The sequence below is a fragment of the Dermochelys coriacea genome, chromosome 7 (assembly GCF_009764565.3).
Source record: "Dermochelys coriacea isolate rDerCor1 chromosome 7, rDerCor1.pri.v4, whole genome shotgun sequence".
Lineage (NCBI taxonomy): Eukaryota > Metazoa > Chordata > Testudines > Dermochelyidae > Dermochelys > Dermochelys coriacea.
The window spans coordinates 86476818-86499774 of NC_050074.1; the positions used below are offsets into that span (position 1 = coordinate 86476818).

At 44.8% G+C, this 22957-nt stretch overlaps 1 protein-coding gene across 1 annotated transcript in view; it reads left to right on the plus strand.

The window, feature by feature from the left end:
• The window catches only part of MCU (mitochondrial calcium uniporter), a 143532-nt gene extending 124450 nt beyond the window's left edge, over window positions 1-19082 (plus strand). Inside the window, exons 4-8 of the mRNA XM_038409856.2 lie at window positions 5150-5254; window positions 8961-9121; window positions 9982-10185; window positions 15009-15125; window positions 17190-19082. Coding sequence (XP_038265784.1) covers window positions 5150-5254; window positions 8961-9121; window positions 9982-10185; window positions 15009-15125; window positions 17190-17267 — 665 coding nt within the window. The 3' untranslated portion in view covers window positions 17268-19082. The remainder of the gene's footprint in view (window positions 1-5149; window positions 5255-8960; window positions 9122-9981; window positions 10186-15008; window positions 15126-17189) is intronic.
• Window positions 19083-22957: the final 3875 nt, after the last annotated feature.

Sequence of the window (22957 nt, forward strand, 5' to 3'; positions counted from 1 at the left end):
AATTACTGTGCTTAGATCACCCATGATGTATGCACCACCACAACTTTAAAACAGTTGTTGTTCTTCTAGCGATTGCTCCTATCCATTCCAAATAGGTGTGTGCGTGCCATATGCATGATCGTCGGAAGGTTTTTCCCCTAGTGGTATCCGTCTGGTCGGCTGTGGAGACCCCTGGAGTGCTGCCTTTGTGGCCATGTATATAAGTTCCTTCTTACCACCAGTGACAGTCATTGTAGCAGCTCTTTCTTGTGTTTGCAAGTGTTTCCCTAGTGGTCGTCTTTCTTGTCTTTCTGTAAACAGTTATGTAGCTTAGTTGTAGTTAGGTTTACGTTGGGGGTTGCCCCACATAACCCCTTCCCCAGAACCGGGGCATGTCTTGGTCTCAGGGCTTCAAATCGTGTGCGTCATTCCTTAAGCCTATGTCCAAAGGGGGAACCACGTGATTTCTGTCTTAAGTGCCTGGGTGAAAATCACCAGTCCAACAGGTGCAATATCTGCATAGGCTTTACCTCCAGAACTAAAAAGGAGCGGGACTCTTGGCTGAAACTCCTCCTCATGGAGTCAGCCCTTCACCCCAGGCAGTTTTGGACCCAGCACCAGGAACTTCGGTGCATTGGCCTAGGTGCAGGAGGCTTCGGCGCTGAGGAAGGACTCATCTAAGGAGCCCCAGCACTACCATTCCTTGGCACCGAGAACCACCTCCAGCCTGCGGCACCTCTCGCAATCCCCGGTGCCACACAAGAAGAAAAGGGCTGATGGGGACGCTCCCCTACCAAGCCATCAGAGTGTGCGGACACCAGTGGGATGCGTCCCATGTCGGGACGCCCAGTCTCAACCCTGCCTATGCCAGCGCCGTTGACTCCAGCCTCCATAGGAAGGTCTGTTGAGTGTGATCCTGGTGGACTTCCTGGTACAGGAGGAACCGGAGGAGGATCTGGGTCTTCCACGTTGGGCACATTTGACAGCAAGGGACCTGATTGCTATGATGGCACAGTCTGCTATCCCATCGGCCTGCACACTGGCACCGACAGCAGCAGCAGCACTGAAGCTTGTCCGCCACAGGAGCAAGCCCACTATGATGTGGCACCATTCCCCAGCACTGTCTGGTTCTGCTCCACCATGGTTGGGCTCGGACTTTTCTTTCGAGTCAGAGGCAGACTCCTATGTGTCTCCCCACAGCCGGTACCGCTCCCAGCACTGATCCGGGCACCACCCCAGGCAGGATGAGGAGCAACCAGTGCCCATAATGTCCTGGTCCCCTCAGTGGCCATTTTGGACACCATGGGCCTATCACCAAGCCCAAGTGTCGGGGTCCAGGGCCGTGGTGTCAGAGCCCTTGCACCTCCATTGGCCTCCTCAGTCACCCGAGCATCCCCTCGGGGTCGGGATGCACAGGCTCAGGCCAATGAACCAGCAAGACAGGGCACTGATGCAAGCGCTGGCCCTGTACCCACCACGGCACTGGGTACCCCAGCAGCCACCAGTGCAATGCAAAGGGCCGACACCCAGGCGGCAGCGCACACACCCTCTTCCCCTCCCTCCCTCCCTCCCCCCCCTCCCCCCCCCCCGTGAGCTGGAGGGTCTGGAAGACCCCATGCCACCAAAGGGATCATCTTCCTCCCCTAATGAAGCAGTGGCGGGGACATCCACCAGATTGGGAGGGTGGATTCTTAGGAGGGTGGCCCAAAACTTTAATTTGCCAACCGAGGAAGTCCATGGAGGACACGGACCTGATGGTGGATATTTTGGCCCCAGAAGGGCCAACAAGGGTAGCCTTGCCCCTCGTTAAAACTATCCAAAACACTGTCACGGTATTGTGGCACACTCCTGCTTCCATTCCGCTAACAGCTAAGGGGGTAGAGCAGAGATGCTTTGTACTGTCCAAAGGATACGAGCAACTGTTTACCCACCCCCAGCCTGGGACCCTGGTGGTGGAGGCAGCTTACCATAAGGAGCAGCAGGGGCAACTGGGGTCCATGCCTGAATCCAAGGAAGCCCAGAAGCTGGACCTCTTTGGTTGGAAAGTATACTCCTCCTGAGGGCTCCAGCTTCGGATAGCTAACCAGCATGCAGTCCTAAGCCGCTATGCTTATAATTCCTGGAACACTTTTTGGCAAAGTTTTAGGAATTTCTCCCAGTGGACTTGCGCTCCGAATTCTCAGCAGTCCTGGAGGAGGGCAAGGTGGTGGCCAGGATATCTCTGCAGGCCGCCCTGGACTTCACTGACTGAGCTATCCACACTATGGCCCCAGCAGTGACTATGAGGCACAGCTCTGGGTTTCTGGGCTCCCGCAAGAGGTCTAAAATACAATGCACGACCTGCCCTTCAACTGCTTGGGCCTGTTTGCAGAGCAGACTGACTCAAGGCTGCATAGCCTTAAGGACTCATGGGCAACCCTTAAATCCCTGGGGATTCACATACCAGCCCCTCAAAGAAAGCCGTTTAAACCCCAGACCGCCATACGATTCTATTCTGCCCCTCCTAGACAGGATTTTAGTAGAAAGCGAGGCAGGAGTAACAGAAGGCACCAATCACAATCCTCCTCTGGCCAGGGCTTCGCTAAACAGTAGTCAGGAGCAAAGCCAAACTTTTGAAGGTGCACCTAAGGACAGAGCACCAGCTCAATGCCTGGATCCTTTCCCTCCCTTCGTGAACCATCTATCCCATTTCTACCACATCTGGTCTCAAATCACCTCTGATCAATGTGCTATTCCTGAGCACATGGAATTAGGATATTCTCTCCAATTCTGTTCCTTCCCGCCCTCCCACCCACCTTCCCCGTCCCTCTTCAGGGACCCTTCTCACGAGCAACACTTTATGCAGGAGGCGTAATCGCTCCTTCTACTCTGGGCGGGAGAGGAGGTTCCTCTGGAATTCAGGGGCAGAGGGTTCTTCTCCCGTTATTTTCTAATACCCAGGGCCAAGGGTAGGCTCAGGCTTATTCTAGACCCGTGAAATCTCAACAGATTCATGATGAAATTTGAAGTTCTGCATGGTCTCTTTGGCTTCCATCATCCCTTCCTTGGATCTGGGGGACTGGTTCGCCGCCTCGACTTGAGAGACGCATACTTCCATGTCTCCATAATCCCGTCTCAGACATTTTCTGCGATTTGTGGTCAGAGGCCAGCACTGTCAGTTCACGGTCCTCCCATTTGGACTATCAGCAGCTCCTCAGGTGTTCACCAAGTGCACGGCGGTCTTCCTTCATAGGCACCAGGTGCAAGTCTTCCCATACGTGGACGACTGGCTCATCGAGGGGTGATATCGAGCTCAGGTGGAGGAACACGTGATCCTGGTGCAGACAACATTCCTCAGACTCTCTCATCCTCAATGTGGTGAAATCAACCCTAACCCCCGACTCAGAGAATAGAATTCATTGGGGCCCTCTTGGACTCTACCCAAGCCAGGGCGACCCTTCCCTGACCCTAAGTGCTATTATCAAAGGTCTCCATCAGTTCCCAACCATGACAGCCAGGAATTGCCTAAGATTGCTGAGTCATATGGCAGCTTGCGCCTACGTAGCGCAGCACACAAGACTGTGGCTCTGCCCTCTCCAGGCATGGCTGGTTCAGATGTACAGGCCGAGCCAGCACCTGCTGGACAGGCTGATCACACTCCCTCCTCGGGTCTTCCAGTCCCTCCTATGGTGGCTACAGCCGTAGGTGGTCTATGTGGGAGTATCTTTCTCCAAACCACAGCCATCGCTGTCACTAGTGACGGACGCGTCAGTGCTGGGGTGGGGGGCACACCTTGGCGATGTCAGGACTCAGTCTATGGTCCCAGGCAGAACTATCACTGCACATCAATGTCAGGGAGCTATGAGCAGTGTGTCTAGATTGCCAGACATTTCAGGCCTGTCTTCAGGGCAAATGTGTTTCAGTGTTGACAAACAGCACCACAGTGATGTTCTATATAAACAAACAGGGTGGTGCTTGACACCTCCTTCAGGGAACTGCTTGGGAGTCACCTACTTGGAATTGACATGAGCAATCACTTGAAGAAAAAACGATTACCTACCATTCGTAACTAACTGTTCTTCGAGATGTGTTGCTCATGTCCATTCCAAGACCTACCCACCTCCCCTCTGTTGGAGTATCCGGCAAGAAGGAACTGACGAGGTGGCAGGTCAGCAGGGACCTATATACACAGCCATGAAGGTGCCACTCTAGGGGCTGCACAGCTAACTCAATGGGTACCATTAGGGGAACAACCTTCCAACGATCGCGCACACGGCATGCACATACCTACTTGGAATGGACATGAGCAATACATCTTGAAGAACAACGGTTACAAATGGTAGATAACTGGTTTTTACTGTGGGGTCACAGAATGATCACACACAGAAATAGCAAAAAGAAAAGGAGTACTTGTGGCACCTTAGAGACTAACAAATTTATTAGAGCATAAGCTTTCGTGAGCTACAGCTCACTTCATCCAAATGCATCCGATGAAGTGAGCTGTAGCTCACGAAAGCTTATGCTCAAATAAATTTGTTAGTCTCTAAGGTGCCACAAGTACTCCTTTTCTTTTTGCGAGTACAGACTAACACGGCTGCTACTCTGAAACACAGAAATAGATACATTTCTAGAAAGTCTTTGATAAGAAATTCAAAAAGGAGGACCCTTCTGGGTTGGAGGTGTCAAAGCTGCTGTTGCTTCTTACATAGAAGGTGGTAGAAATCATATTTTACAGCAGCATGATTAGTAGAACCCTGCGCAGATACAAAATTTGTACCTGCATCCAGTCCGCAAACATGGGCCGCAGATTTGCAGTGCTCAAATGATTAGATACAGGGCATCCAGTGTCTGTACTCTTGCAGAACATGGTAGCATGTTAGAATATCCAACTGATAGCAAGACATGACTGGCTCCTGAAAGTTCTAGTTACTAGCCCTCACAAGCTACTGAAGGATTACTTTCTTTTATAAATGATTCAGAAACTGAGTCAGTCCTTGCCAAGTCAGGAATATAAACCAGGAGATCTTGCATGGCATGGCAGAGTACTAGCTACTAGGAAATCATTAGAGTTCCTGAACGCTTTCTTAGCCCAGAAATTGTATAAATAACAATGTCAGCTGCTTCTTTAACTGCAGTAATACAAGTGAATGTTTTCTTCCTAATCCTTAATATCTGTGATTTTGTCTTACAGATGGTACGCGAGTAGCCTCTTCAACTGGCATAGACCTCCTCCTGCTGGATGACTTCAAACTGATCATCAATGACTTAACATACCATGTTCAACCACCAAAGAGAGGTAAAACCAATTTGTTGCATCTGAAAAATAATTTCAAAAATGTTTAGTAGCAAATTCTGCACTTAGTTATTTAAGGAGTTACTTCAATCTCAGAAACTAATTGTTTTCAAATGAAGGACACTTGAGTAAAAACAGGTTATTTCTAAAGTGAATCTTCCTATTGTCTAATCATACACTTGAAGTCCTAACTTCAATGTTTGTATAATTGTATATAGCATCAAACATTTATAAACAAACATCCATCTTGTTCTCAAGCAACACCCCTACTAATAGAGGAATAAATGAATAAAACTAGTGGAATTGGTTTAGCATTATTAATATGGGGAGTTAAGCTCTTTAGTTCAGACCCAAAATGTGACCTCTATTAAAACTACTGTAATCTGGTTTGGAAGAACCCTCCACATACAAATCCTTTCCACCATTCTGACTCAAGTAGTGGAGATTTGTTTTCTGAATGTGGCACCTATACTGTTCCCAACTACCACACATGTGGCCAGTAGAGGTAGCAAAATCTGACCAGCCAGCTCTGTTATCAAAGCTGTGTTGACTGCTGAGTGATGCTAGCCTTCGGTGAAATAAACTAAGCAAAGTGTACAAAGGGTTGCAAACGGGCGGCACCAGCCACTTCTTTGGGGGGGCGGGGTTGAGCTGGGCTAGTCAGAAAATTGAAGGGGCTTTGCTGAACATCTTGTAGACACACGTACGGGAGCATGGTGACTTCCCTGCCCCCACACAGGGCCAGGGAGGAGCATGAGGGCTCTGGCCCCTTGCTGCCTCTTGAGGTTCAGCCCCGCACACCTCACACCGCCTGCTGCCCCTTACCACAGCTCAGCTCGGTGCTAGCAAGCCTGCCACTAGGAGCCCTCGGACAGCCATGGCAGCGGGATTGGACCCTTTCCAGCTCCCCCATACCCCTATTGTGATTGCCCTCTCCTCCACTGTGATCCCTCTCCCTTAAGCATGTTCCTCCCCATCTCTCTCCTTGTATGCTCTGTCCCCCTCCATTTGTTATTTCTGTGCCTCCACCCCTTCCCCATGCTCAATATGCCACTCTTACTCCTTCGCTGCTGCTGGTGGCACCGCTGCCTTCAGAGCTGGGGGGCAAGAGAGCGGTGGCTGCTGACTCAGCACCTAGCTTTGAAGGCAGCACTGCAACCACCAGCAGCGCAGAACTGCAGAAGTAATGGTGGCAGTGCCATACCATGCCACCCTTAATTCTGCATAACATTTGACCTTTGCACTGGGGGTAGCTACCAGAGGGCTAAGGCAAATTTTGGGGTAGCTATAGCCCTTGCTAGCCCCCCTAGCACTGCCCTGAGGTGCAAACCCCTAAACGAAGAGAGGAGAGAAATCAGTGTTTCTCAAGATGACAGTGGCATCCTCATCCTCACTGTGCTAAGCTGTTTGAGTATGGAACTGGTGCATTAGTACCGCAGATACCTCTCCTTTATCATTAGGTTGTTAGCCTGCAAGTCTATGAATCATTCTGTAGCACAGCTGTGTAAAATAAAAGCTCCAATTATTTAAATTCTCACATCAAAGCTGTCTCTGAACAGATGAGTCAATGGAGAATTCCCTTTGGAGTCCATCTGCTCACCTCTTTAATGAGCCAGAAGGGGTCATTTCCCCACTCTTGAGTACTGAATCTCCCTCCTCACTTTCCCACACCCTTACTGGAATGAGAGTAAGAATTTGAACAATGTGTCTCCTAACCATAACACCAGTGGGATCCCGAGCTCTTATCAAGCAGTCTTAAGACACTATACAAAGTTGATCTGCCCATTAACTTCTCATTTTCCCCTTTTGTTAAATCAAATATACAATTATATACTTTTCTGCATTGAGAGGAGAAGTTTTGTCCCAGTGTAGAACAGTTCATGCAACTCTAATACATGATGATGACGACTAGACCTAACACTTGACCTGCTAAATTTACATAGCTCAGCTGTGTGGTAGCACAGACAGACGTTAGTAGTGCTGGTTTAGATGGAGTCTAGGATCACCTATGCAAATGGAAATTTCCACCTCTGGCCCATTCTCCTAGGGAGAATTCCTTGATTAGCTGATGGCTATAAAATTAATATTTATCAACAATCCCCACCATTAAGTTTCATCTAGCTTTTCAGATGTATTTTCATTTTACAAATACTCCTTTCAATATATTTTAGAAAATAAATGCTAAGAAACCATAAACTTGAGTTAAAAAGATATTTTCAGCCAAGCATTCAGGTAAAAGCCACTTCCTTTTTAAAAGGTGATTTATTGTTTACATTAAAGAAAACAGTCTGCTGATCTTGGATCTAAATGAAAGATGAGAAGTGTGGCTTAATATTGAGCCATCTCTTACAATGGAGCTGCTGGCATTAAAGCTACAAATATTTTTTTAGTTTTTACTGAATGGATGTTTTGAAACTTAACCTGGTTTCCAAGTCAGAGTAAAATCTACAAAACAAGTTAAACCTGAAGATTGTGTACTTCAATTTACTGTATACAAGTTTATGTAAGTTCTGACTCGGGGTGGGCAAACTTTTTGGCCCAAGGGCCACATCTGGGTATGGAAATTGTATGGCGGGCCATGAATGCTCACGAAATTGGAGGTTGGGGTATGGGAGGGGGTGAGGTCTCCAGCTGGGGGTGCGGGCTCTGGGGTGGGGCTGGGGATGAGGGGTTGGGGGTATAGGAGGGTGTTCTGGGCTAAGGCCAAGGGGTTCAAGGGCAGGAGAGGGATCAGGGCTGGGACTTGGGGCACGGGAGAGGGTCAGGGCGGTGCTTACCTCAAGCAGTTCCCAGAAGCAGCGGTATGTCTTCCATCCAGCTCCTATGCAGAGGCGCAGCTAGGCAGCTCTGTGCGCTACCCCATCCGCAAGCACTGCCCCTGCAGCTCCCATTGGCCATGGTTCCTGGACAATGGGAGCTGCGACGGCGGCACTTGGGGTGGGGGCAGCATGCAGAGCCCCCGGCAACCCTACGTGTAGGAGCCAGAAGGGGGACATGCCGCTGATTCCAGGAGTCGCATGAAGCGGGGCAAGCCCTTGATCCCACTCCCTGGCTGGAGCATGGCAAGCCCCCGACCCTGCTCCCCAGCGGAAGCTCAAGGGCTGAATTAAAATGTCTGGAGGGACAGATGCGGCCCCTGGGCAGTAGTTCGCCCACCCTTGTTCTAACTTGTATTGACAAATTAACACTGGATAACATATTTTAAGGCAGCTGTAATGCATACAAGCAGAATTAAAATTAAGCGTGCAATCTTTTAACATTGCTTTTCATGGCTCTATAGTGCTTGATTTCTCAACCTTAATGTTAAAATTATTGAGGTTTTCTGCATGGAATATATACTAGTTAGTATTTAATTAGATATGACTCTCCTTTACTGGCTTGCTTGATTTTTAATAAACATTCCATATTTGGTGTTGGGATGAAGATTGTTCTGTTATTTGGCTATGTGGAATATTTGGGTATAAGGCAGTATGGCCGTTGGTATCAATTTTTAGGTGCCTCTAGTTTGAAGCATAGCATTCTTCCTAGAAAATTTCATGACTTTACTTAAAACTCGAATGCTTCAGCTCTCCAATAGACTGTTCCATAAATTTTCTCTGCAAGCAGAATGGATACTAATGCAAATCCCTGGACTCCCACAGCTGTTTCGAAGAGTACATGATAACCAATGTGGATAAAGGCACATAAAGCAGTCTCCTTTTTTCTTTAGACCTCTTAAGCCATGAAGATGCAACCACACTGAATGATGTAAAGACATTGGTTCAGCAGCTGTACACTACTCTGTGCATTGAGGAACACCAGCTGTACAAGGAAAAGGAGTTGATTGGGCGGCTAGAAGACCTCAAGGAGCAGCTAGCACCCCTGGAAAAGGTGAGATGTGAAATCTCCTCCTATGGAAATCTACTTATCCACTGAGCCCATTTACTTTCATGGTTATAGTGAAGTCTAACTTAAATGGTGGCCCTAATTGTACATTTAAGCTTTAAAAACTATTTGAAACATAGACTGGCTCACTCAGTTGGTGGAAAGCCATGTGTATGGTCTTCACAGAATAAATAGCATTTACTGCATAGAGTTGAAAATAAAATTAAATGATTTTTTTTTAATTTGACAGGATGTTTTTAAACATGGTTGCTTCCCAAATTGGCCCCTGACCAAGACCCCACATTTTTGCAAAAAGTGTTGTCATTTTTAAAACATTTTATTTATTTAATTTGATGAGAGAGGAAGAAAACACAAAGCAAACAAGACAGGCTAATAAATATTTTGAGCCATATTGGTTTCAAAGCAATGTTTTGATACAGTGAAAGTAGGATATATCATAAGTGGTTGTAACAATCTCCAGAGCAGCCATTAAACAAAACAATTAAAACAAAGCATATTAAAAGACAAAGACTGAAAATAGTGCATCAAAGCACACACCAACAACATAGTGATGACAATCATAAACATACATAGCCATCTACATTTGACAAGAATATAAGTGGTGCCGTGGCTATGTATCTATAGCTTAGTCAAAGTGAATATGTGAGATGTTGACCCAAAAGAAGCTAGTTAATTTTTTTTGCTCCCTGAGCTCTTTCTGCATAAACTATAACACTCAAATCAAGCACTTGTAAACACTAACCACTTTCATAGAAAGTAGACCTTTATTTTTACCTGATGTCAAAATGATTGTCTCAACCCCAGAAGGTATTGAGAATACAACACAGTTTGTTTGTGTCCACTAGGTCAGGATGGAAATCAGCAGAAAAGCAGAGAAGAGGACCACCTGGGTTCTATGGGGTGGACTGGCCTACATGGCCACTCAGTTTGGGATTCTGGCTCGGCTCACCTGGTGGGAGTACTCTTGGGACATTATGGAGCCAGTCACCTACTTTATCACCTATGGTAGCGCAATGGCAATGTATGCTTACTTCGTAATGACACGTCAGGTAAGACTTGCCCTCTGTGTTGTGATCATCTTAATGATAGATTTAGCTCATGCAAAGCTTTGAAAAGCATGCCTTTTGGACATCTTCCTGCCCCCTTTCACAATACCTTTATTTCTCTTCCCCCAAAACACACCAAACTTCCCCATTCACTGCTGGTGGCATGAACATGAAAATTATCCTCATCTATTACTGGATATGCACTAGCTACTCATAACTGAAGTGGTATCTTGTTGGTCGAAGTGTACTATTAGTCTGCCATGATAAAACAGAACTATCAGTAGGTGTTCTCTGTGCATGTGATTAGCATATAATAACTTGGAACTAGATCAGCCTGGAACCTTATTCCTGCAGATCAGGGAGGGTCCTTACCTTATAGAGCACAGCAGGAAAGCTAGAAGAATGTGTTTGATTGGTTCTTTTCCTGGTTTTACTGCCCAGTTCTTTCTTCTTTCGAAAGTAGGGTAATTTCTCATGTCTCTGATCTCCCATGTATTTTAAGGAGTAATAAGAGCTGCACTTTGAGGGGATGGATGAGAAGTACAATAATAGTTGTAGTGCCCATCCAGCTCCCTCTCCATCCAACCACCTTCCTTGTCCTTTCTGCCTGTCTGCACCCCCTTTCTCGCAATCCAAGGCTGTAGAAAAACCCATTCATACTCACCTGTTTGAAGATCTGCAATTCTTCTTCAAATACTTGTCTATATGTATTCCACTGTAAGTGCATGTGCACCCCATGTAGTCTATCAGAGTCTTTTGGCCAGCAGTGTCCACTAGGACCATGCATACGCTTTGAGTGTTCCTGTGCTCCTGTACAGAGGGTACTGAAGGGCAATGGTTCCTTCTCACCAGCCAGGGCTCCAAGATGGAGCTTCTCAGTTTACACCTCTTTACTGATCCCTTTCTTGCTTTTCTGTAAATATTTGTGTACATATTAGAGTAAATTAGGTTGAGATAGTTTGGTAGTTGCCAATTGGCAACATATTGATAGTTTATAAATTGTTTATAAATTTCTTAATTTTACTTTTTTTTTTTTTTCTTTTCTGATCATGAGTTTGCCAGTAGTGGAACTTAATAATGTCCCCTCCCTAAGCCTCCTGCCTCGAAGTCTTGCCCCGCTTGCAAAGTGGCAATCCCAATAAATGATGGGCACATAAGATGTCTTTTTTTGTTCAAGTTCTGCCACCAGGTTAGCCGTGACAGTATCGGGGATACTGTTCCTGACGGCTTGTAGTCCATCTTTGTGTGGAATGTTGGTGTAGAGGGCTTCTACATCCATAGTGGCTAGGATGGTGTTTTTAGGAAGATCACCAATGGACTGTAGTTTCCTCAGGAAATCGGTGGTGTCTCGAAGATAGCTGGGAGTGCTGGTAACGAAGGGCCTGAGGAGGGAGTCTACATAGCCAGACAATCCTGCTGTCAGGGTGCCAATGCCTGAGATGATGGGGCGTCCAGGATTTCCAGGTTTATGGATCTTGGGTAGAAGATAGAATACCCCAGGTCGGGGCTCCAGGGGTGTGTCTGTGCGGATTTGTTCTTGTGCTTTTTCAGGGAGAACTTTGTGACTTTGTCCTGACCCATAACTATTTCACATTTGGTGACAATGTATACCTTCAAATCAGCGGCACTGCGATGGGTACCCGCATGGCCCCACAGTATGCCAACATTTTGATGGCTGACTTAGAACAACGCTTCCTCAGCTCTCGTCCCCTAATGCCCCTACTCTACTTGCGCTACATTGATGACATCTTCATCATCTGGACCCATGGAAAAGAAGCCCTTGAGGAATTCCACCATGATTTCAACAATTTCCATCCCACCATCAACCTCAGCCTGGACCAGTCCACACAAGAGATCCACTTCCTGGACACTACGGTGCTAATAAGCGATGGTCACATAACCACCACCCTATATCGGAAACCTACTGACCGCTATTCCTACCTACATGCCTCTAGCTTTCATCCAGATCATACCACTCGATCCATTGTCTACAGCCAAGCGCTACGATATAACCGCATTTGCTCCAACCCCTCAGACAGAGACAAACACCTACAAGATCTCTATCATGCATTCCTACAACTACAATACCCACCTGCTGAAGTGAAGAAACAGATTGACAGAGCCAGAAGAGTACCCAGAAGTCACCTACTACAGGACAGGCCCAACAAAGAAAACAACAGAACGCCACTAGCCATCACCTTCAGCCCCCAACTAAAACCTCTCCAACGCATCATCAAGGATCTACAACCTATCCTGAAGGACGAGCCATCGCGCTCTCAGATCTTGGGAGACAGACCAGTCCTTGCTTACAGACAGCCCCCCAATCTGAAGCAAATACTCACCAGCAACCACACACCACACAACAGAACCACTAACCCAGGAACCTATCCTTGCAACAAAGCCCGTTGCCAACTCTGTCCACATATCTATTCAGGGGATACCATCATAGGGCCTAATCACATCAGCCACACTATCAGAGGCTCGTTCACCTGTGCATCTACCAATGTGATATATGCCATCATGTGCCAGCAATGCCCCTCTGCCATGTACATTGGCCAAACTGGACAGTCTCTACGTAAAGAATGAATGGACACAAATCAGACGTCAAGAATTATAACATTCAAAAACCAGTTGGAGAACACTTCAATCTCTCTGGTCACTCGATCACAGACCTAAGAGTGGCTATACTTCAACAAAAAAGCTTCAAAAACAGACTCCAACGAGAGACTGCTGAATTGGAATTAATTTGCAAACTGGATACAATTAACTTAGGCTTGAATAGAGACTGGGAATGGATGAGTCATTATACAAAGTAAAACTATTTCCCCATGGTATTTCTCCCTCCCACCCCACCCCCCACTGTTCCTCTGATATTCTTGTTAACTGCTGGAATTAGCCTACCTGCTTGTCACCATGAAAGGTTTTCCTCCTTTCCCCCCCCTGCTGTTGGTGATGGCTTATCTTAAGTGATCACTCTCCTTACAGTGTGTATGATAAACCCATTGTTTCATGTTCTCTGTGTGTGTGTATATAAATCTCTCCTCTGTTTTTTCCACCAAATGCATCCGATGAAGTGAGCTGTAGCTCACGAAAGCTTATGCTCTAATAAATTTGTTAGTCTCTAAGGTGCCACAAGTACTCCTTTTCTTTTTGCGAATACAGACTAACACGGCTGCTACTCTGAAAGCTAAATTTAAACTTTTCTTATGCAGGCAGCAGGCTACCTGGGGAGGCTTCTCCCTCAGCGAGTCCTCCTGCTCTCTGCTACAAGCTAGAGGGGAGCTCCTGCACCCCCTGCTGAGTGCGGGGGATCAGGGGAACGGGGAGCCTAGCCCATCGGCAGCCTGGCTAGAGGAGGAGAGGAAGAGAAACAACAAACAAATGTGACAGTGACTTTTCCCTTTCCGAGCTTTTATTAGCTTTTAGTTTGAACTTTTTTGTTCTGCAGCCAAAAGAGGTGAAAGTAAGCCAGAACTGAATGCTCCATTTATTTGCCAGTACACTACTGCATCTTTTTTTTACCGGTACTCTGGACCAGACCGGACCGGCTTACTTTCACTTCTGGCCACAAGTCTGTGGGACTCTGACTCAACTATAAATGTACATATAAATGTTCTCAGCACAGTTCACAAACCTGTGCTACCTTTCTACCATTGAGTCAAAGACTGACTGTCCAAGTGATAACAGACACCACCTCCATACTGAGGGTGTCTGGAGATAAGTGTCATTGGCCACTGTTGGAAGACAGGCTACTGGGCTAGATGGACCTTTGATCTGACCCAGGATGCCTGTTCTTATGTAACAAGCATCTCAACTTCTGTTCCAGAAGGGGTTTAAGCCTAGGATCTTATTGGATGCATTTCTGATTCTGTGGTCCTTAGGACTGATGTATGCTAATTCTCTAATCCCTTGGATTCCCACACGTCTTTTGGCAGAGCTTTGCCATAATTTTTATTTAAGTTGGCTCCAAGTACCCACTGCTTTCACATCAGAACACTGCTTGTGAGTCATGAGGAGCAGAATACATATGGACAAGCACTTGAAGAAAAGTTATTTACCTTGCAGAGGTGTTGTATGTATTCCACAACCCACCCTTCTTCCTGTTACTATGGAGTCCTTACCATCTGGATTCTGCAGTGGTGAAGGAACTTAGTGGCAGTTGCGGCCACTCCACACTATGCTGTCAATACAGGAGCCCAAGGACATGTAAGGCACAGATTAAGCCCCAGCAGACACTACTGACCAAAAGACTCCAATCTCAACGCATAGGGCACATGCACCCGAAGAGTGGAATATAGATAGATCACTTCAGTTTCTGTAAAATATAGTGACTTTTCTGGTGACCTCCTCCTCCAAAGAGGCTAGGAACTAGGCAGTGGAGCTGGTGAGCTTCTCTCTAATTGCCTGTATCTAGCCTAAAGCTCCTCTTTGCAGCCTAATTAGCTGATTGGGCCTAATTCAGTTCTTGCATGGCCAGTGTGGGGGAGGACACCCCATCACATGCACATATGCCAGCATCCCAAAAGAACCCCACAGTTTGATGATTTGGCACACTTAACTCTTCCTTCTCAAAAGAGTCCCAAATTTAGGGCATGGGGGGGCTACTGCAAGTCAAGATTGAGGTTCAGAGACAGGTGAGTGTTTGGAGAAGTGGAGTGGCTGCTTGCATTTAGCAAGTAAACCCACACTTCAATCACCAGTAACAATTCAGCCCCTCCAATATATGCTGAGCTTGTAGCAGCCTGCGTTTGGAAGTTTTTAATTCTTATCTCTGCCTCTCTCCCTCCCTCCCTCCCCCCCCCGGCTTCTCTCCCCCCTCTCTGCAGGAGTATGTTTACCCAGATGCCAGAGACAGACAGTACTTATTATTTTTCCATAAAGGAGCCAAAAAGACACGTTTTGACCTAGAGAAATACAATCAACTCAAGGATGCAATTGCTCAGGTAATTAAAAGTTTGGCTGGAGTAAAAACGAAAGAATTCGCCCCCCACTTGTGTTTTTTAACCATTATTGATGGGTGCACTTCAAATGAAAGTAGAATGATAGCCTTTGTCTTAATTTGGGTTTCCAGTCTACTTTCTTGTCATAGCCATCAATAAACCATTAGCTGGATTTAATATTTTGGCATGTGCTATGCACAAGCAAACAGGTGCAACTGCTGTTCAAAGATGGAGTCTGAAAAAGGAACCATGTATCTGTAAGGGCTTCTGAGAAACTATTGACAAACTTGCATCTTTTTAGAGGTGCTTGGAGCACTTTATGCCTCAGAAGGCCTGAGTCTAGATTTCCTCCTTTCTCTGTTTCTGTCCACCTACACGCTATGGATCAACTAAGGGCTAAAGACTTTTCATCCACTCAGTTCATGTCTCCCTGGGTGTGTCTTAATAAGAACGTAAGAGGGAAGATCCTTTCATGGACTTAGAACTGGTTAAAAGACAGGGAACAAAGGGTAGGAATAAATGGTAAATCCTCAGAATGGACAGGGGTAACTAGTGGTGTTCCCCAAGGGTCAGTCCTAGGACCAATCCCATTCAACTGATTCATAAATGATCTGGAGAAAGAAGTAAACAGTGAGGTGGCAAAGTTTGCAGACGATACTAAACTGCTCAAGATAGTTAAGACCAAAGCACACTGTGAATAACTTCAAAAAGATTTCACAAAACTAAGTGATTGGGCAACAAAATGGCAAATGAAATTTAATGTGGATAAATGTAAAGTAATGCACACTGGAAAAAATAACCCCAACTATATATATGATATGATGGGGGCTAATTTAGTTACAACTAATCAGGAAAGAGATCTTGGAGTCATCATGGATAGGTCTCTGAAGACGTCCACGCAGTGTGCAGCGGCAGTCAAAAAAGGAAACAGGATGTTAATAATTTTAAAAGGGACAGAAAATAAGATGGAGAATATCTTATTGCCCTTATATAAATCCATGGTACACCCACCTCTTGAATACTGCATACAGATGTGGTCTCCTCATCTCAAAAAAGATACTGGCATTAGAAAAGGTTCAGAGAGGGGCAACTAAAATGATTAGGGGTTTGGAGTGGGTCCCATATGAGGAGAGATTAAAGAGGCTAGGACTTTTCAGCTTGGAAAAGAGGAGACTAAGGGGGGATACAATAGAGGTATATAAAATCATGAGTAGTGTGGAGAAAGTAATAGGGAAAAGTTATGTACTTGTTCCCATAATATAAGAACTAGGGACCACCAAATAAAATTTAATGGGCAGCAGGTTTAAAACAAATAAAAGGAAGTTCTTCACACAGCGCACAGTCAATCTGTGGAACTCTTTGCCCGAGGATGTTGTGAAGGCTAGGACTAAAACAGGGTTTAAAAGAAAACTAGATAAATTCATGGAGCTTAAGTCCATTAATGGCTATTAGCTGGGATGGGTAAGGAATGGTGTCCCTGTTTTTGTCAGAGTGTGGAGATGGATGGCAGGAGAGAGATCACTTGATCATTACCTATTAGGTTCACTCCCTCTGGGGCATCTGGCATTGGCCAATGTCGGCAGACAGGATACTGGGCTGGATTGACCGTTGGTCTGATGCAGTATGGCCATTCTTATGTTTGCACCGCCTGTCTCAGGAGGTTACAAGTGGTTATAAGAAAACTCAACAAAAATGACGGTCCCTAGTCAGAAGGGATTATAGCTGTTGTGTCATTTTGCAAAGACTTCACAATGGTAGTTCCTTGACTTTTGTATTTTTTGTTTGGGTTTTTTTTAAGACACTAGTTTGTCTCAATGGATTCTGGCTTCTGTTACGTTAATTTTTTTAATGGTTGAATATCAGAACAGATGAGTAGTGTTCTAGGTGTAGAAAGCTGTCAGTAAGTGACTATAATGACCAGAATATCTGTTGCTGATGCTCAGACTGTGACTTTAAGACTTCCTCTTTGGATATTTACTCTTATGGCACCCGTGGGTTGAAGGGCAGGCACTGGCAATTGAAGATGTTTTAAGAAACCTGTCCTTTATACTTTATCTTTATTTTTAGGCAGAATTGGATCTTAAGAGACTTCGAGACCCACTGCAGGTTCACCTGCCTGTCCAGCAAATCAATGATAAAGACTGATCAGCAAAGAATGTCTGGATCCCAGCAAAAAGAGAACCTGTTCATAGCTCTTGCCTTTTTAATTAAAGCATTTAATTAAAGGTGGAAGCTGGGAGGTAGTGTGGGGGGTGGAGGGTTTTTACCTTTAATTTAAAACAAAAAAGGACCGTGGGGGGGGGGGAAATCTCTTAAATCTGAAGATCGGGCATTGTGGAATGTTAGCCTCAAAAAGGGCTTGGCAAATATTGTCACATGCAAGCATTTGTATCTGGATGAAAATGGTGTACAAATACAAGATTGGGGGTTTTCATAATGAGAATGTAATGCTGGGGGGCTGTCTTCCAGCTTTGCAGGGTCTGCCTCTCAATAATGCACCAGCAGCCTGCTGAGTTCTTTTAAATTGTTTCCTTTTTTTGATTTTTGACATACCAATAACAAAGCTCACCAAAAAAAACAAGCCATCTGTAGCTATGGCTGGTGATCAGACAATGAGCTCCATCACCATTAACACACAGTCCTGGTCAGAACTAGTACCTTTTTTGTAAAGTTACTGCAAGACTGCTTTCTACTGAAAATCATGAGTTTCCCCTGCCCACCCGCATTCCCTTCACTGACTTCTTCCATTACTTGTTTGTTACACTGAGTTTTATCCAAATCATAAATGGAACTATCTTTGTTCTAAATGTTTGATAATGGACACTTTTTGGATTATTCCTTAATACCTTCTTCAACTGTGAAGTGTCCCAGTGCTCTAGAGCTACTTCTAGAAATAATGGTAACATTGCATGAGAGGTTTTTATACTCAGTCTTAAGGGAGGAAGGTTTTCATCTTTCCCACCCCAAATCTAGTAGCCACCTGGATGACCAAACCTTGAAGGTTTCAAGGATTAGGAAATTGACTCAGAATCATGACTCTTACTTAACCAAGCAGTTTCAGGATGGGAAAAATTAAATTAAATTTGATTAACTTCGACTGCTTGTGTAATGGGTCTCATTTGTGGTACACTGCTATATCTTCAGGCTTTGTCAAAGGCCAAGGTTCCCATAGCAAAAGATACAGAATTCCACTTTGATTTGCTAGCTCGCTCCCTTATTTAGCTAGCTTTCAATGAACTCTGATGCCCAAGGGTCAGGATTTCTTAGTGGAGGCTAATTGCTTTTCCCCATTCTTATTTAAAAAAAGATATTGGGGTTGGAAAACTGACACATTGCTTTCCATCTTGCCTGAAACTAGCTGATTTGTAAGCACATAACTGCATTCAAAATGGATCCCTCATCCTGTTGATAAATATTGTGGAAACAGGATGGAGGTGGAAATAGGGCTCCATACATAATACACAAAAAGATGGGGGTTTCTCTTGATAGTTCATTCTTACTTCTCACTGTGTCTTGATGAGAGGCTCCAGTTTTTGGAGAACCATTTTTAAAAAAAGAACAACAAAAAAACAATATTAAGATGCCAGGTGCCTTGCAGATATGGAAAAACAGATGGGATTGTTGCTGCCTCTCCTCATTCGGTGGCATGTTGGACAGAATGGATGCATGTTTCTAATTTTTTCTCCCTACATTTTCCCTGTCTTCTTGTTTTAATTACATTATGTGGGTTATTTTTTACCTGTTTTATCCTGTTTGCGTGCTGAGTTTTAAAGGGAAAGAAAACGAACACAGTCTTGTATCTGAAACCTTGCTGTGTGTTTGGGGTGAGGGAGGGGCATGGAGAAAAATCCTTACTTAAAAGAAAAAAAAAACTGAACATGTGTAAAATCCTGTATCATTTATGAAATATGTATAAAGCAATGTACTTCTGGAACAATAAATAATTATTCAGTTTTTGAATTCGTGTTCTTAAAAAACTTTTTCTCTGGTTGAGGGGGGAGCGTCCCTCATACTGCAGCTGAACTCCTAATTTCCCCTTATTTCTTTTCATTCAAATTGCATTCCCCTGACTATCTCATTTTAGACCATTTTGATGCAGGCACCAACCTTCCTTCTCAGACTCAAATGGAGCTGTCACCATCTTATGTCACACAAGATGCATCAACAGTGCTTCTGTAAAAGCTTCGTGCTACCGTTACCACCTTTGTTGTGAACAGTAGACGTCACTGTAGAAGTTGAGGAAATCCAGCGACATCTTGGCAAGCTGGAACTCCAGCATAACAATATATCCAGAGTGCAGCTCATCCGGAACGCAGCAACCTGCGTCCTTAGACCTCAAGCCATCCCCAGCCTTTTTAATTTTAAAGGCTCTACATTGGAATTGGGCATTCAGAGATTTAAAGCCTTTTAAGACTTTAGTGGCTGAGTTGTAGTTTGTTTGACACAAACATTTACCTGCTATTCATGGCTGCTTATTAAGATCATAATTAGCAGGGTATTTCGTTTGTCCTGGTTACAATCTCAACACACTAGATTCCAGAGGACTTTCTCCTGTTTGATTGTGGAATAGATTATTGGCTAGTATTCACACACTCAGCCCCTTTTAGGGTTTAAAACCAGGTTGAAAGTGTCTGTGTTTTTACTATCTATAATTGCAGTCAATTTTTATAAAGTTTAATTGTATGGTAACAGCAACTTTTTTCTAATACTGTAGTTAGATTAGTTCCTAACCTCTTCTAGACACACCGATCTGGAACATACTTTACATAAAGAACTGGGCAGAAGTGGCATCCAAAAGTATTCTGGGCCTACCTCTGGTAGCCACTAAAAGCTAAAATCCCTATTGCAAGGCAAGGAAATCCATGAAGGAACTTTTCCCTACAGCCTTTATCATTCCAGAGGAGAGTCCAAGGGAGGGAGGAGGTGAGGTGAAGTTACTGATTCTACACTCTTCTACTGGGCTGGTTGTCTGTTCTGGTGTTCCTGTAAGTCTGTTTCCTGCAAGTTGTCCTTACCTGATTGATTCTCCCTGCCCATTAGCCCCACCAAAATGCACATCTGATTGACACAAGGAGGAGGGTACCGCTACCATGTTACAGTCTGAGAAGTGCCAAAAAACTCAGAGCTCCTGCCACTTTTTTGCATGTAATTTCTCTTCTGTTTAAAAGCCAAACAGGTGGTAATGAAATTTCTTATCAATTTAAGCATAGGCAACATTGCCTAATGCAACACTGCATGCACCAGCTCCAGTGTAATCTGTCACTAGCAAGATGGAAGCAGCTGTAATTATGAGACCTGTTGCCTTAGTTCATCTGCTCTTTTTTTCTCCCAAGTTCAAGTCTCATTTGCTGAGACAATAGGCTCTGTGCTTATCACTTCCAAGATACGTGACTGTTCTTTTTAAAAGTGTGTTTTTAGGGAGTGGAGTGTTATACCCCTTCCCTAGACAAGTTCTGCCTTGCCCCAGGTGACCCTAACCTGGAGGTCTGTCCATCCAGAGGTGCATCTAACCTTTCCCTTCTCCTTATAGGTAGCAGTGATGTTCTTCCATAGACCAGCTGTTGGTCATCCATTTTATAACAAGCAGCTGCCTTTGCAGTTCTCACATTTCTCTAATGTACAAACTCCAATGTCTTTTCTGTAATATACCAGAACTGCCCTAGGCTGGTAAGCAATCCTGAAGCTGCTGTTGGCTCAGGATATCTTGTACCACACCCCATCAAGTAAAGTGGCTAGGTTTCCTCTACTAACTGAGCTATTGGATCAGCTTATTTAATTCTTTATATTTTTGTTTGAGTTGAAAGCCATGCTGTATGTGTGGTTAGGCTGTGTGTGCCAGTGGCCTTAATTTTGTGTTCTAGCAAACTAGAAACTTAATTTTTAAAAAAGGGCAATGGTGAGCATTTCCCATAAAACAATGTTGCCACTGAATCCTGGCAACTCTAGCCAGTTCACTCTACATAATCATTCCTGATCTCACACTGACATCCTTGTTTTAGATCCTTAAGTGCAGAAGGCCAGACCAGAGCATTCTTTGATGTACATAAGAAGGGTTGCAAATTTTGGTTTCCACATCTAGAGCATTAGAGGCAGGTATCAGTCTTGCCTGCATGATCCAAGGGGCCGGATACTGAAATAGGAGGTAGGTTCTAGTCCCAGTTCTGCCATTGACTAGCTTTGTGATCTTGGGAAAGTTCAAGATCTGTGCCTCAATTTCCCCATCTGTAAATTGGGGAAATTTATTTTACCTTATAAAGTGCTTTGAGCTCTATGGATGAATGCTGTGTAGGTGCTAATTAGTATAATTAAACTTCCAATAGAATATTTGCCAAATAGGGAATGGAATTATCCCCTCGCCCATCCTAAACTCAGAGCTGACTGTACTGCCTCCTCAACACTTTGTTTTTAATCTTTGTGACCTTTCATTTTAGAGTACTTTTTCTTCACACGTGTGGTTCAAGTTCCATAGTAGTGCCAAATGAAGGGCTATTAAAATCTTGTGAATTCAGTCTAGGTGGAGCATGAGTGCTTTGTCCTGGGACAGCTTGTTTACAGAAACAAGAGCTATCTAAGTAGAAGTCCTTGACACACTCTCAATTAATCTTGGCACCATGTCCAGGCTTATCTGGAGCACACATCCTTCAGTTAACTGCGGATGGGGATCTTGCAGCATGTGTCAGGCTGTCAATGGCTTCCCAGCATCAGGAAGTGCTGATCTGCTTTTTCTTTCACCTTCTGCCAGCCAGGGGCTCTCAGGCCTGCCAGGATCATTTCTGCCATGAAAGATTTCATTAGCTCAAACAGCCACAGTGTAGTGTTTCCATCTAACTTTCATTTGTTACAAGAATGGTTCTGGCAAAGTTACCTAAAGTCAACAATGGCAAATAGTGAAATGGTGCAATGAGTGGATGCTCCTGTGTAGGTAAGCGGCATGATCCTTTCTGATCTGACTAAATAGAGGAGGAGGCTGAGCTGTCTGTCTGTATAAGGTTAGTAAATCAAACACATTGCATCTTGACTTGTGAGTACTGGCTGGTACCTGCAAAATAGTATAATTGGATACACTTCAAATGGCTCAGCCATTTCCTCTGCCCTGAACTGTCATAAAATGGTACTTGGAAGGAAATACCTCACCACTCAACAGCACGCCCTCTGCACTGACAATAGGACTGATAGGCTTTGATTAGATACTATCTTATGAAAGTGCCTTCCTAGGAGTTTGCAGCTTATCACTATTGGATGGATACCTAAGCAAGTTCCAAACCCCCATGTAATAAGGGTATTGGTGTGCCTTTCACTTTCCTTTCCTCCCCTGAATATCAGCTTCCATATACCAATAGCTCCAGGCAAGCCTAGTTTGGACCTAAACCTTCCCTGCTCAAGGGTCACAATTCTAGCTTATCCATGATTACATTTGGACCAGGCTGCAGGGGAGAGGAAGTGGGTGGTGGGTATGAGCATGGTAGAGTGACCAGATGTCCTGATTTTATAGGGACAGTCCTAATATTTGGGGCTTTGTCTTATATAGGTGCCTATTACCCCCACATACACATACCCACTGTTCCGATTTTGCATACTTGCTGTCTGGTCAGCCTAAAGCATGCCTACATAAGAGTTCTGTACAGGTGGTGGCTTTCTTACAACTTGCATAAGCTCCTTATCTTTACTGCATATTCAGAAGAAATTTGTAGATTTGGATCAAATGCAGCACATTGCATCTTTAAAGCTTTTAAACTGAATCCCTGGAATAGAGAGGAGAGGTCAGGGGTTTGGTATAGTTTTGTCATCCGAAAGGCTGGAATCTCCACTGTCTTGGGTTCCCTAACAGACCATTA